Below are 14,873 nucleotides of genomic sequence, written 5' to 3' on the forward strand. Positions count from 1 at the left end.
GGGTCCTTCCCATGGGCCTATCAAAATTAGCAGCATGTAGAAATGATGCTCAAAGTAGAATGCAAGAAAAAGTCCTGAGGACAAATCATGTGGTTGAAAGACTGAGATTATTCTCAAGTCCAAAGGTCTGGTTCTGCTGGACTGAATGGGAAGCTGAGCCCTTTTTCGTGAAAGGGGATGGGCACAGAAAGGTGGTATTTGGTTTAGCACGCAAAAACCACCTGCAAGGATGATAGAACCAAATTCTAGACTTCACCAAGCAGACACAGCTCAGTGAGAAGTACTGGCTGCCACTGCAGAGCCCAGACATTCAGTTGAGCTCTGTGGACCTTCCTGAGTCTGACAGCTTACATAAGCCATGCCACAGGGTAAAGCAGGAGAGCCCCAGGGATCAGTCTGTGGCAGGTAACATCCGGATATCGTCATTCGGGGTTTGAGGCCCAGTTTTCATGCTCTATTTCTACCACTTCTGAGTCAGTGGCAGGTTGTTCTGCAGCATGACACAGTCCCTGCCAGCACATTGTTTCTTCAGAATCAGGCATCGTGGGAGGGTTTTAACAGTCCTGGTCATCATTTTTCTGGCATGGGTTCGTACTTCCAGCACTGGAGTGGAAACACTTCTTTGTCTCCATCCCTCCCCTGACATGCCAGCTATTATGTGCTCTACACAGGAGTCAGTCTTCTCTTTGTTTGCCTCATTTTCTATCTTCACTCTCTTAGCATTGATTCCATATGTGCTGAGGATGTCTCTGGATGAACATTCATACTGCTCATCCAAGATGTTATCGCTGTTTCCCACTCAAAAAAGTGAATCTCATCCCCGCTCAAAAAAGTGAATCCCAAAAAACAAGTGAATCCCATCCACAGCAGCATGATACTCAGGACAAGCTGCAAAACTCATCCAAGAAGCAGCATAAACTCTGTGGCAGTTATTTAAGTCAGTCATTGCTAAGTAACAATTCACTTCACTGTGACATTATTAACAGCTATCTCAGGGTATCTCTGCAAGCAGCAGTTGTTGCAGAGTCAACATACCCTGAGATACACACACAAGATCTCTGGAGACTTTATAACTTGGTTGCTGGCCAGTGCTGCTGCATCCTCACTGCTGCTATTACCTCTGCCAGTTAAATTAAGACAGGCAAACATGCTGCAATCACACCTTCATTTTGCCAGGTAGATCTGTGGAGATAAAAACAGACCCAAAACAAAAGAGAATCCCTGATTACAGGAAGAGACAGATGCATAAAGACAGCTCAAACTGTACTTTTTCTAGAGAACATAGGAATTCTGCTCCTTGTTGAGCAGCACACAGAACCAAAATACGCAAGTGTGGGGCTGGCCGTGTCTCAGACATCACTGAGGTAGATACAGCACCTCATCAGGTCCAGGTCCCTGCCAGCCACCTACAGCAGGATAGCAGGGGGATGCAGGGAGCAAGAACAGTAAGAGAGCATGATGCCAAGTTAAGGACTCCCTGATTTTTCTTTTTTTTTTTCACTGAATGATGCTACCTTTCTGCACATTTCCATCACCTGCGTGATGCTGCTGTGCGTAGGGCCATGCACAACTCCCTCCCCACAGTGTCTGAAATTGGAGGCATGGCAGGGTTTTCCACTCATGCAGGAAGAAACGGCCAGGTGGAAGCATGAGGAACAGTCAAAGGAAGAAACAAACAGAGTCACCTTCAGAAGGAAAACAGACAAAAGAAAGCACTGCTCTTTACCCAGCCATTTCTGCACTCCCAGTAAAATGCCTGGCTGCAGTAGAGGCGTTCCCCTGGGAGTGGAGGAGGAAGGTGCTGTCTGGAGGATGGTAAGTGCCAGAGGCAGAGCTTCAGATCTGCATCCACCCTCCTTTGACCAGTCCCTGCCTCACAGCCTTAGCAAATGTGCTCCCTCCAACACATGGCCTGTTTTCTCACTGACTTGTATTGCACTAGGACTGCAAGGAGCCTCTGGAATCAGAGGGGCTGCTTCTTCCCCAAAGCCACTTTTACACCAGGCCAGTTTCACTTTTTACAGCAGGCTTAGTCCCAATTTGCACTTTGCTTGAGAGCAGCATCTTTCCAGATGCAGAGATGCTGAATTATAGTATGAACATTTTTCAAGAAGCATCATTCCAAATAGATGGCTACCCCTCACAGCAGAAGGGCACATTCTTAAATGAGGTAATTAACAAGCAGCACTACAACAAATGCTGTAAACGTTAATAACATGAAATCTTTACCAGACTTCTTGCATCTGCTGGTAGAGGGTTTGTTTTTCATGGAAGACAAAGCAGTGACTGTGTGTAAATTACTCTCGTGTCAAGTGCTAAAATGCAATAATGCACCATCCTAGAACATGCATAGAAATGACTGCTTTGCCATGCATTTTGTACTAAAAGCAGAAACCTAATCATCAAAGTAAAGCTGAATGGGCTGTTACACACCCTCAGCATAGCACAGGAACTCTTACATGTCATGACTCAGAATCAGCAATTCACATTTCCCGCAGAAAGACAAGACCAAATGGCACACAGAAACTTCCTCACTCACACCAGATGAATGGCTGCAAAGAAGCCCACCTGTAGCACCTGGAGTGATGTCCCATGTTTAGTCCCTGTGGCAGTCAGGGCTGCAATATCTGAACAACAGAACTGGTTGGGCACTCTCCATCCAGCTTGGATATTGTTTGCCCTACCTGCACTGGACAAGGAGCTTCATCCATGGACAAAATTACGTAGCACTTCTGCCTCAGGACACTCCAAACTCCTTTGTGCACCACTCCAAAAAAGAAATCCAAGATGAGGCCTTTGCAAACGGAATTTTTTCCTTCTCATCATCTGTGATTTGAAGCAGCAGACACAGTCTAAGCCAGGTTTGTTGTGAGGAACCTGCTCCAGTGGAAGGTGTGCCTGCCCATGGGCGGGGGTTTGGAGCCAGATGATCTTTAAGGTCCCTTCCAATCCAAACCATTCTCTGGTTCTATGATTTGTTAGTGTAACAGCTCTCTTCGTCCAGGTGTTTTGTCCTATTTCTCTAACTCTGTCCTCCAGAGTTGCCAGCGCGGGACAGAGATTTCTGCCACTTATCTGCTGGGGAAATCCCTTCTGGGAAGGGTGAAGTGTGGTTTGAGAAGTGGCCCAGGCAGCATCTGACATTTCCTTACTGCGGTCACCCTCTCAGGGGGAAGTTGACTTTGGCTGGAGCACTGTGTGTTCTGGCTAACCCAACTGGCAGACAAACTCCCAGGGACTCCTGGCAGTGTGAGCCAGAGCAGCCTGAGGCTGCACTCCTGCATTCAGGAAAGCCTGGGGCAGAGACACTGAGTCCAGCACAGAGCCCAGCCTTCAGTGCCCCCATAAAAGCCTGAGCCAGCTCACAGTGAGGTTGGTGCCAAGGCTCCTGTACGAAAGGGAATCCAGCTTGTTCAGAGCAGCGTCCTCTGTGTCACTGCCAAACCCCACAGGATCTCGGGTCCAGTGTTAGTCATGCTGCTGCTGGTAGTACACATTTATGGGGTCTCTTGTTGAGGCTCTGCCATTTACTGCTTTTTTCATTCAAGAAACTCAAGTTGGCTTAATCTTATCGTGTTAATAGATCTAAATATGGACATAAAGAACTTGAGCACACATAAGCACAATGAATATGAGTCTCTCATTCATTCCTGCACAGTACACAGTAAATTGCCAGTGTGGCCCTTTCAGCTTATTAACATCTTTAGACTTGGCCTCACAAAGGTTACACTCCCCACTCAGCAATTCAACCTCCTTCTAATACTTTTAAAACAGAGGAAAGGTCGAGACCCCTAGGGAAGACGCCAAAGATTGAATGGTTGGCCCTGAAAGCAGATGAACTGCAACAGCCAGCAAAGCAAACAGGCCATGCCAACAGTGGTGCTCTCAAGGAAAGGAAGTACAGTTTCTGTTCTGGCACCCACATAACCCAAACACTTACACACACAATGCACATCCCTGCAAGGCAACAGCGAGTATCTGCTTGGAAAGGGTCTTTGCCACTTGGAACTTTTTCAGGCTTTCTTAACGCTGTGGCTTTTCTTATGATTCCCTCACCCTTCTGGTCATTTTGGAAAAAACAAGTTCACTGCAGCCCAGGCTCCCACACTTACTGGACCCCAGAAAGCTGAAACAGCTCAGGGCTGGGATATGCTGGGTGATATTTTGTTTTCTTTCTAACGAGAAAGGACTTTCATTTCGCTCCAAACCACAGTAAGCACAGGAAACGAGCATTTGCAAGGATGAAATCTCAACATCCAGCATTATTTAAATTTGTAGGGCTATTTAATGTTCATCACACATTTGATCCTAACAGTGCAAGTGATTTTCTATCAGAACATTTTTTTTTTCCACTTCAACAAGGAAAACTGCCCCTCCAAATATAAGCAGTGCTTGTTATTTTGAGGCAGTGAGGCAAAACATACAGCACATAGACCACATTTGGCTTGCTTAGCAGATGTCTACAGATCACTTGATGTTAATTTCAACATAAAAGCTATTATATTTCTGGCCTTGCCCTATTAGTTGTTAAATAATTATTTATGCTTGGCAGATAAATTCTAGGAACCCTGAATAAAGCCCATCAACCCTACTAAACTAACCATATTTGACACAGCAGTTTTCACTCATAGAAGACCCAAGATGTAATGTTTGTTGCCTATATGATTCTGTCTCACGACCTAAAAGGTAATCCCATATTTATATTTAAGCCTAAACACATATAGGATGTGTTTCAACACTACTTCACAGGCAAAGAATTAGCTTGTTTGGTTCACTGACATTTACAGCCATGTGCTATAGCTAGTTTCAGTTCATAACTCAGTTTATCTAAATCTCCTATTCACTTCACAATTCTGGCAGTAGTTAATATGTTTTTCCATAGGTGTTTTGGCTTTGCCTATCTAGTTTACTATACTTGTCATCAGCCAGGCACTGGTGTGCTGCGACCTCGATGGCTACAAAACAAAACAATAATTGGAAATGTAGGCCTCCCTTAATTAATATATTTAAACAGCTAACCCTACTTACATGAGTGCTATTTATACACATTCAAAACTGCAGTTGTTGTGTATTCTGGCTGAATGGTTTGTAAATTCCAAATAGCCAATCTACAAGGCCCTGTATGAAAGCCTTTCAACCAAGTTTTGGACATTCATATGCTGTTGTCTGAAGAAATTTAGATGATGTGTTGTCCTTTGTGAGCACATTTTAGTGTAATTACACTTCTGTATCCTTAACGGACAGGTTAGAATTTTAAGATTTGGAAAAACAAGGAATTTGAACATTCCACTGAGAACTCACTCAATATGCCTATTTCTATCTCATCTGTCTGGTTAAAAGAGCACAGCTTCTCTATTATCATAGTAACGTGCATTATGTCTGCATTTAAGTTTATGTGCAGTTTATGATTTTGTGTGATAAATAAAAATTAGTGATGCAAAAAAGAGCAAAAGGAATTCATATTGCTTCCAGCATGCTGCACCTCCTGCCCTAAAAGCTGTGTGGCTTTGCTTTGCATCGTTGACAAACTAAACTCACTGAAGTTACAAAGATGTTTTCAGCTGATTTTGGTGGACATTGGACAGACCCCTTTTGCAGCTGGGGTGCCTCTGTGCTAAGGTAGCATAATTACAGTGGGCAATTTTGTTATATACTATTAATAGAAAATGTCTAAGTTTAGAGGCAGTTTCCCACTTTGATTTCCAAGCCAGCTCTGCTGTGCTTTTCCCAAAAAGCCAAGCTGCTTACTGAGAGATGAGTGTTCATGTTTCTCCCCGCTTAATCCCCAAATCCCAGAGGTCTGAGCCTACAGCCCCTCTGCTGTAGCTGCCTTTAGAACTGCAAGTTATTTTTTCAGGCCTCAACATTTGTCAAAACACGGACCTTTATCCAAGCAGGGAAAGAACTATCAGGTCTGAAGGTTGTGAGACAGGAGAAACCTGGAGGCAGGCACTGGAGCATGTATCACACAGCCATACCAGCCTTTCAAAAATCTCCACAGGAACGATGGCGAATCCATGTGTTCCTCTGGAAGTGAACTGTTACCAGGGCTTCTTGTGCCACTCCTCGCCTGCAATAACAGACACAAAATGATCAGTCTTAACCAGAAGTTTGCCATTTAGTGATGCCCTAAGACAGAGCCAGGAAAGAGAGCTGAGATCCTCCATTCCCCTGGATACCTCCATTCCAGGCTGCTCTGCCGGGATGCACTCACGCATCTCTCATCCCTGTGATAAGTCCTGCCTACACTTGACCTTCGCCCATGGAGATTTTAACTGTGGGTTAAAAATGACCAAAGAGAGCTGTGGGTTGTGCTTCGCTTCCGCACACGGGAGGCAGAGGTTGTGGCCAAAAGCAGGGTTTATTGTAGGGTTGGTTTTACAATTTTTACTAATGACAAGCCAATTTCTCCCCTGTTGATATCTGCTGCACGTGACAACACAACGTTGCCTTGAACATCATGCCATAAACTAGCAAAGGTGAGCGACTGGTGAGGCAGAAAAAGTGAGGAGAAGAGACAGTAAATAAAAATATGCACGTAAAATATTACTTGTTTATGCTGGCAGGTTCCCTTAGTTTGGTTTTATTAGCTAGAAGAAAATAAAAAAAAAGTGGATGCAGCACATGGAGGAAGGCAACACCCTTGCTAGAGCAGGGAAGCAGAGTTATTAAATCCAACATTAGCCCTGTATGTGGCATTAACCTAGACAAATCTTTTCTCATGCACACTTTTTTCCATGTGTTGGAATGGTGTTGCAGCTCTGAGGGAAGCTTTGCATCGTCAGCAGTTTCTGTGATGAACTTTTAAGATCTTCAATCTGTGCTATGAGTTTCATTAAAAACTGACATCATTTCTCAGACATTCCCAAGTTACTTGCAGCCTTTTCATTTTTAATAATTGTTAATCACACCTCACTCTGTGAATAAAAGCAATAAATCGAAGCCATATAGAGACACACTTTAAAAACAAGATTGCCAGGAAACAAAAAAATACGCCAGTGGTGATCCCCACTATCTCCTGGACTTAGGAAGAGGACACTTCAGTCCTGAAGAAGACATCCTAGCCATGGAAAGCAGAAGGCTGGATAATTGCAGTCAAGTCTTGTCTGGCTGTGATACTGGTCAGACAATGAAACTGGCACATAAACAGGGGTCCAGGAGGTCTAGCAGTGCAGTTATCATGCATTTTATTTTGAAGAAGTGTGCATTTAACTTGTTGGGGCCTCAGTTTGGCTATCCCTGTTCTCTTCAATGTGATACGGGATCTAAGGAGAGGCCATCATCAGACAATCACATGCTGAAATTAGAAATGACAAAGAAACATCTATAATATGCAAAGCAGGCAGACAGACAAAATCTCCTGCAGATAATGAGGCTCAATAGTTTCTGTCAGATGATTAAAAAGCCTGACTTTATATATTTCTTTCTGGTGCAGCTTGTTTTTCTCAGGTAGATGCCCTAACTAAATACGACTTTTTAAAAAAGCCTCCAGTGTAAATCAGGGATGTCTGCAGCTCCAAGCACTGTTGCAAGGTTTAGCAACAAACTGGATCACCTGGATATGTGTACCTTTCAAATTCCACTGCCATCAATAGCTATGCTGGGCAGGGTGGCACAGCTGCCAGTGCTGCCGTTGGGCAACGTATTGAATTGTTAATTCACAGAGAAATTAGAGGGGAAGAGATTAAATCTTACAATCTGGGATTTGTAGGCAGACCTGTAAGAGTGGCAAACACCCCTGTACAGATACCAAGGGATACAGATCAGTAGAATTTTAATCTCCAATTAATTAACACTCTCCACATCTGCTACCTCTAGCACAAGTAAAGTTGCTCAAGGTCTTCAAAAATTTTGTTTCCACTCCCCACCATGGTTTTGTTTGAGAAAGACTATGCTTTTATGATGAAGACTATTCAGTGCTGGCCTAATGAATAGCACAGCCTGCTTTGGGAACACGTACCTTACAAACTGGGATCTGATTACATATGTGCCTCTGGCTGCCTGGACCATCTTTCTCTGACTCTCCACAAATCTCCACTCTCTTTTATCAGGGTATTTCCTCATTTAATGGCTGGGGCAGCGTAGCTTTTTGTAATCAGCAACTTCAGCACAGATTGCAGCACTAACACCAACATTCCCACTATTTAACTTCAAAGCAAAAAAAAAATCAGCAACAATTTCATTCTTCATTAGAAAAACAAAACCTTTACTTAATCAATTTTCTTGCCTGCTTTTTTATATCTTTGACAAAAGACTCTAGTTACAGGTTAGAGGCTTATCTTATTTTCATACCTCCAGGGTTCTAAGGTTACACAAGGACTAGTGTGCATGCAGAACAGCATTCCTGTAGATTTTTTTTGTTGCTCTTGCTTATGACTAAACAAGGGATAACTGTTACCAGCATCTTCTCTGCTGTTTCCTCATTTCAGTAACAATGCACTGACCCTGATAAGTATTCAGCCAGAGCCTGACTGCTTTGAAAGACAAAGCTACTCTCCCATATCTTCTGTAAATGACTTGAGGAGGTCTACACCTCAGTCCAAACATCTGTGGCTACAATTCCACCCCCACATGCTCACACTCCGTGTTTACAAATGCAAGGACTTGAGTTTAGGCACAACACGGCCCCGCAGTGTATCCAAGTCTCTAGACTTTTATGCCCTACATACACTGTGGAATTTCCACTGTGCATACAAAATTATTCATGACAGAAACATTGAAGGACCACCCTCCCCCTCCCTCTGCAAATACGAGCGAGAAAAACAGCAAGAGGTTTCCTTTTGCTTCCCGATCATAGCGAGGAAAGGAAATTTTAAACCAACATTTTTTGGGGAGGGAAAGGGAGAGTCACTGCAAAATGTTGAAGACCAGGGGTGTGAGTACATACTTGTATTAACATCTTCCATCCCTGGAGCTGCAGTAATTTGCATGACATTATCTACCTGGGATGTTGCTATGGTTATCACCATACATAAGTAATTACCAGGGCAAATTGCACATACAGCGCACGGGATTCATGCTGTCAGAAGCAAGGGATCTTCTTATACACTTGAAAACGTAAATGTTTGAAAAAACACAAATCACAAAGATTCCTGATGAGCAAAAAACTTCAAGACTGCTTCTGAGTGATGCAAAATTGTTGTTAACTCTGCTTATTGACAATGGTACCTCAAGGGACAACTCAGACCACGTCCAAGTGAGTAAGACACTGCACCTGCTCAGTAGAAAATCAGTAGAAACAGTCACCAGTAGTAGTTACCAGAAACCAATCAGTAGAAACAGTAGAAAATCCCTGCCAAAGAGTTTACAGTCTAAGTAGATGAGAAAGGCAAGGAGAAAGAGAAGTGGTGTATCATACAGAGCAAACAAGGTTGTCAGCCTCACAGTACTGGTGTGATTATTTTGGGCAGATTGTGTCAAGAAACTTGCTTCTGGCAACCAAGCCAAAGATGAAGAAAAGAGAAGGAGCAGGGGGTGATGTAGACTACATCCAGGCTAAGAAAAAGACAAGGGACACGATGGTGTGATGAAGCAGCCAGTCAAGACAAGCCAAAACTACGTGTAATCAAAGTGGTTCTCTGAAAGTTCCCCCATTTCCCCTCCTGCAATGTTTCTGCTGCTATTTGCTGGCTGGGATCTGACTGTATTCTGATCTCTTCTAGTTTCCCACAAGAGCCAAGACAAAAGTTACAGTCCATCTGCAGTTGTACAGCCCAGCTGAAGAGAGCAATTAACACCCCACAGAATTTGGCTGAAAGTACAAACACAGGGTATCTAATGCTAGATCATCCAAGACAAGTTAGACGTTAAGGGCTCATTCTGCAATATTGATACAATTACACTTCCAATAAAATACAGCTGCACTGTATACAAACAGCTTGAGCTGCAGTCTATTGTTATCCATGGAAACTTTTCAACAACTTTGATAAAGGTGTTCTGTGTCCTCAGGAAAGACAAGGCTTTAAAAATTAGTGCTGATACCATGACCTGAGCGAAGTACATTAGCCCAACCGAAATGTAAAATATAATTCTGAAAAACACAAAATGGGTTACTATAATTTAATTTGAGGTGCCATAGGTGAGTCTCATGTCCATCCAAACCAACCATATGTTCTGTGTACAAAGGAATATCATAATTTAGTTGTTCTGGACTTACAAAATATAGTAGAATTGAGGAGAAAAGTTGTTATATTTTCCATTTGTAGCTTCTCTGAAAAACAAGTTCTTCTGCTTACTTAGAAATCATCTGCTTCTCACAGACATTTATTTTTACCTCCCAGTAATACTAACAGAGTTATCATCAAAGATCACCATTCTCCCTAACTGAGCTGCAGAAAGCATTTTTTCAGAACTGAAATAGACTGTAATCCTAGACCAAGCCTTTCACAGTTCTCCATGGGAAACCAGGCAGTCTGCCACGCTGATCCCAAGAATGATGGTACTTCCCCACACTCACCACCAGTAAGTTGAGCTCACTTGTGTTTCAGCATCCAGGCCATGAAAGCCATCATTCCCTGATAACAAAGGGCCACCATGAGATCCCCGGACTGCTCAGTTAAACCTACTCTCTCATTCCTCCAGGTTGCCTCAGGGGACTGTTATTCAGAGCTATGTGAGACTCTGAAATGAACTCGATTTGCTGATGAGAAAGCCAGTGAGTGTATTGGTGCTTTACCTCTTTACACGGGGATCTCTGCATGAATGCAGCCAAATTCCACGAGGTACCTACCACATGTGAGCAGGAAATACACAAAGGAATTTTGTGAAGAACAGAAGAAGAAAAGTCTCAATGCCAGGATAAGTATGTCTTTGCGTGATGGTTAGGAATGCTGCACAGATTTAGAGAAGGCAGAAGATTTCAAGAAGTTCTGCAGGCTGACTTTTTAACTGAAGATGTACTGGCACTCTAGCAACTGTTGGTGCCACATCACTCTTATTTTTCACCATATCCTTTCAAGCAGTCTTTAGGCCTGAATCTCTTTCTAATTTTAATGTGGACATCAAATGTAAGTAAGGGTACACAAAGGTCCTTACTTAGAAAGCTACACTATGACAGCATCAAGTATTCTGACTATTTTAGCAGACTGGACTCAAAAAACATAATGGTAGAGATATGCTCTGAGAAGAGTTTTGCTACTGAAAATGTGATAAGATCAGGTGTTAGCCAGCAGGCTGTCAGAAAGCACAGTATCCCTTAGGGATCATTTACATGGCCTCAGGGAAGTCACAACTAATGATGTCCAGAAATACTGGCTAAAGACACAAGATATGTGTACCCTCGTTTAGGATAAAGGCAGACTGAAGACAAAGACAGATGTGAAACAAGTCATCTCAGGCTTTATCCGGGTAACTGGATGCCCACAATGACGGGCATATTGTAGCTGTACGTATATTTCACACAAAACAGTTGGCTGATGATAAATATATCAGTGAAAGGGAAAGTAAATATGTGAAGAGCAAAATGCAAGATGGAAGAAGTGAGATAAATATTGTTAGATTCAGGGGAAAAGCGCTATAAACAGTAAGCAAAGCTCTTTGATTTGCACTGTTTTCCAGCCCATAAAACCCTAATATCTGCCAGTGTTTCATTAAAAGCTTATAAACTACCCAGCATGCCTGCTGCTGCATAAATGTATTGCTAAAAAACATTTTCGATGTTGCAGACTGGTCTTTTGCAATGTTACAAAGAAACCTTATGTGTATATAACTCCCGCATTACTGAAAGAAGTGTGGATTGCAAAAATAGCACCTTGAACCTTAAATCTAATTAATCATTCAGTAGCAGTAGGTTTCTCTCACCGGAGATGTTCATAGTAATACCCCTAAACCAGAAAACACAAATATTTCAGGGAAAAAAACCCCAATATTTTAGGAAACAAGCATTTTGGATAGAGGAGTGAAGAGAAAACTACCATTTTGTGAATTGAGTAAACAGAGTAGAAGACATCTTTGCAGAGGATTGAGAGTTCACGGTCACCATAGTCCACAAGCAAAATCTGTAAAAGTTAATCTGAGTGATACAAAGATCTGGCAACACTATGACTGACCAGATCAACAACTGTTTTGACTGGATGTGCACCCTATTCTCAGCATTAAAATCTAAGACTTCTGCCCTCTATGGACATGTAATCACAATATCAGTCCTTTCCCACAAAAAGTCATATTGGATCAGTCAAATCTTTATTGTTATTACCAGTGGTCCTGAACCAAGACTGGAGGGATCAGAACAGTCGTGATTTCCCATCTCTTGTAGGATCACTACATTTCAGGGTTCGCTCACACTTGAACCCAAACCCAGGGCAAAATTAAAATGTTCCGACGGCCAGAACCCATACCCCCGAGGCAAACCCTCCCGGTGTCTGGAGGCTTTCAGATGAACGACCATGCAGGCACTTAGCCCATTCTGCATTGCTGTTACTGTAGCTTTTCTCACAGAAGTGGCTCCAAATTGTTCTGACAACAAAACACATAGATTCATTTCCCACATCCCTCAAACAACTTCATGTTCCTCTGCATATTCCACAAGCATCAAGCTGATGCTTGATTACAGCACTGATGGGGTGAACGGGCAGCAAAGCCTACCTGTTACTCATGCAAATGACTCATCTCTGAACCGGCAGCACGATCCAACTTGTGGATCAGAAAGACAAAAATTCAGCCCCTCAGCACAGCCTCAGTTCTGGGAAAACATCAGAAGCAATATTATAGGTGTAGGAATCAGGGACAGGAATTTCAGAAGACTGAGACACAAAAAGAGCCATATCTGAATTATTGCACAAATATGAGATTCTTCAATATGTTAACGAAAACTTTGTTTTGCAGCTATATGCTTAAAACACAATAAATAAATAAATAAAACAACCAAACCCAAACACAGTAAAAGGATTACATCTCATTAGCTTTGTAAACTCAAACACTGCTAATCTGATCAGTTGAACCATTTTCAAGCTGCCACATGCATATCACAGCTCTCATCAACAGCACTGAAGCAGTTGCTCAGCTCTGGATGTACAAACACACCCAGAAGTCAATCTGCCCAGACCTAAAGCAAAGGGCAGCTCATGTGACTGAGCTGAAAGGTGTGCATTAGTGTTTCACGCTGTCTAATTAAGCAAAAAAACAACATATTTGACTGTTTAAATGTTTGAAATCTGCTACTATTGCCAATGGTTCTGAGGCAAAACCAGCACTAGCCCAGCATGGCTCTCATTCATACTTTGCAAGAGTCACAAAAGGCAGAAAACAGCAAATGTGGAAGTCTCCACTGCCACATTTCTGCTGTCTTTCCAAGCAACTCCTGAGCCAAGCACAGTTCAGCTACAGGTTTAGGTCAAACGGATGTCTACCAGGGTAACAACAGCACAGGGGGAAGTTGTGGTCTGGTTCAGCATATTGCATGTCAGCGTTACTGGCACACCCAAAGGCCACATCATTAATGTGGTTTATATACCCTGTGGACCAGGTTGACAAACCAGTCATTGCAATTTGGAACTAGTGATATCCTCAGGTCCAAGGTAACAATGGACAGAGCAGCTCTGCGGGTGGTGCACACTCTGGTCGGACAGTTCATCACAGGATGAACTCAGCAGCAGGATCATAACCTGCAACAGGCTGCATCCATTGACAGTCCTCTCTATAGTGTGATTGTCTGATTGTGAATTAAGTGTAACACAGGAAAAGGAATAGGTAAATGTCAATTACCCCTGACTAGAGACTTTTACAGCTGTGAGCGAAATAACTTGTAATCTAAGCAAAACAGAACAAAACACAACCCTTCTCTTTGCTAGACGGTTCGGGTTTTCTCCCTCCTGCATTTTGAGGATACTAAGTTTGCTTCTCTTCCAGTGACAGTGACCCCATCACCGTAAATATCCTCTGTGAGTGCTTGCAACATTTTTTTCCCCCACACTGCGGAGACATCAAGTTGCTGTAACACTCAGGACAGAGTCAAGAGGGGGGATTTTGTTGTTGTTGTTTGTTTATTTATTTTTGTTTGGGGTTTTTGTTTGTTTTGAGGTTTGTTTTGCTTTGGGGTTTTTTTTGTTGTTTTTGTTTGTTTGTTTGTTTTGTTTTTTTTAGCTTTATTGTTACTTGCCATGAAAAGAAAAGAAAAAAAATCACGCTTTTGTCCTCTTCCAACCAACTCAGGATGACAGCGGAGACCCACCATCAACCCGGCGCTCCGGGTGACCGAGCGGCGCGGAGCACACACGGGCAGACCCGCCCCGCCGCTCCGCGTTCACCAGCGCGGGCTGGGGGTCGCTCCGGCCATGCCGGGTCCCAGGGCGATCCCCCCGGCCCCGCCGGCCGGGCCCCCGTGCGGACGTGGCGCCGGCCGGGCCCGCAGCGGCCCCGCCGCCAATGGCCGGTGCGGGGGCGGGGCGGGCAGCGGGTCCCGGGGCGGGGCGGAGGGCCCTGTCGGCCGGGCGGGAGGGCGGCGGAGCGGGGCTGTGTGCCCCGGCCATGGCGGGCGGCGGTGCGGTGCGGGCGCTGCTCCCGGCGCTGCTGCTGCTGCTGCTGCTGCTGCTGGCGGCCGGAGCGCTGGGCAAGCCCACGGCGCGGCAGGAGCGGGCCCGGCCCGGGGCGCAGCACGAGGACCGGCCCGGCTTCCAGTACGACCACGAGGCCTTCCTGGGCAAGGAGGAGGCGCGGAGCTTCGACCAGCTGAGCCCGGAGGAAAGCCGGGAGCGCCTGGGGTGAGGCGGCCGGACGGGGCGGCGGACGTGGCAGGGGGAGGGCCCGGGGCCGCCTTGCCTCGGTGTCACAGCGGGGTGGGATGCTCTGTGCCCGCTCCATGCACTCTGCCCACCCTCGGGGGCTCGTGGAGCGGTACCCTGTACCCCAGTGCGGTACCCTGTACTCCAGTGCGGTAC

At 44.4% G+C, this 14,873-nt stretch overlaps 1 protein-coding gene across 1 annotated transcript in view; it reads left to right on the top strand.

Moving 5' to 3' along the window:
• Positions 1-14,463: 14,463 nt before the first annotated feature.
• The window catches only part of RCN1 (reticulocalbin 1), a 15,015-nt gene continuing 14,605 nt past the window's right edge, over positions 14,464-14,873 (top strand). Inside the window, exon 1 of the mRNA XM_027705328.1 lies at positions 14,464-14,696. Within this exon, the coding sequence (XP_027561129.1) occupies positions 14,464-14,696 (233 nt within the window). The remainder of the gene's footprint in view (positions 14,697-14,873) is intronic.

The sequence above is a fragment of the Neopelma chrysocephalum genome, unplaced genomic scaffold (assembly GCF_003984885.1).
Source record: "Neopelma chrysocephalum unplaced genomic scaffold, ASM398488v2 Primary Assembly neopelma1_323, whole genome shotgun sequence".
Lineage (NCBI taxonomy): Eukaryota > Metazoa > Chordata > Aves > Passeriformes > Pipridae > Neopelma > Neopelma chrysocephalum.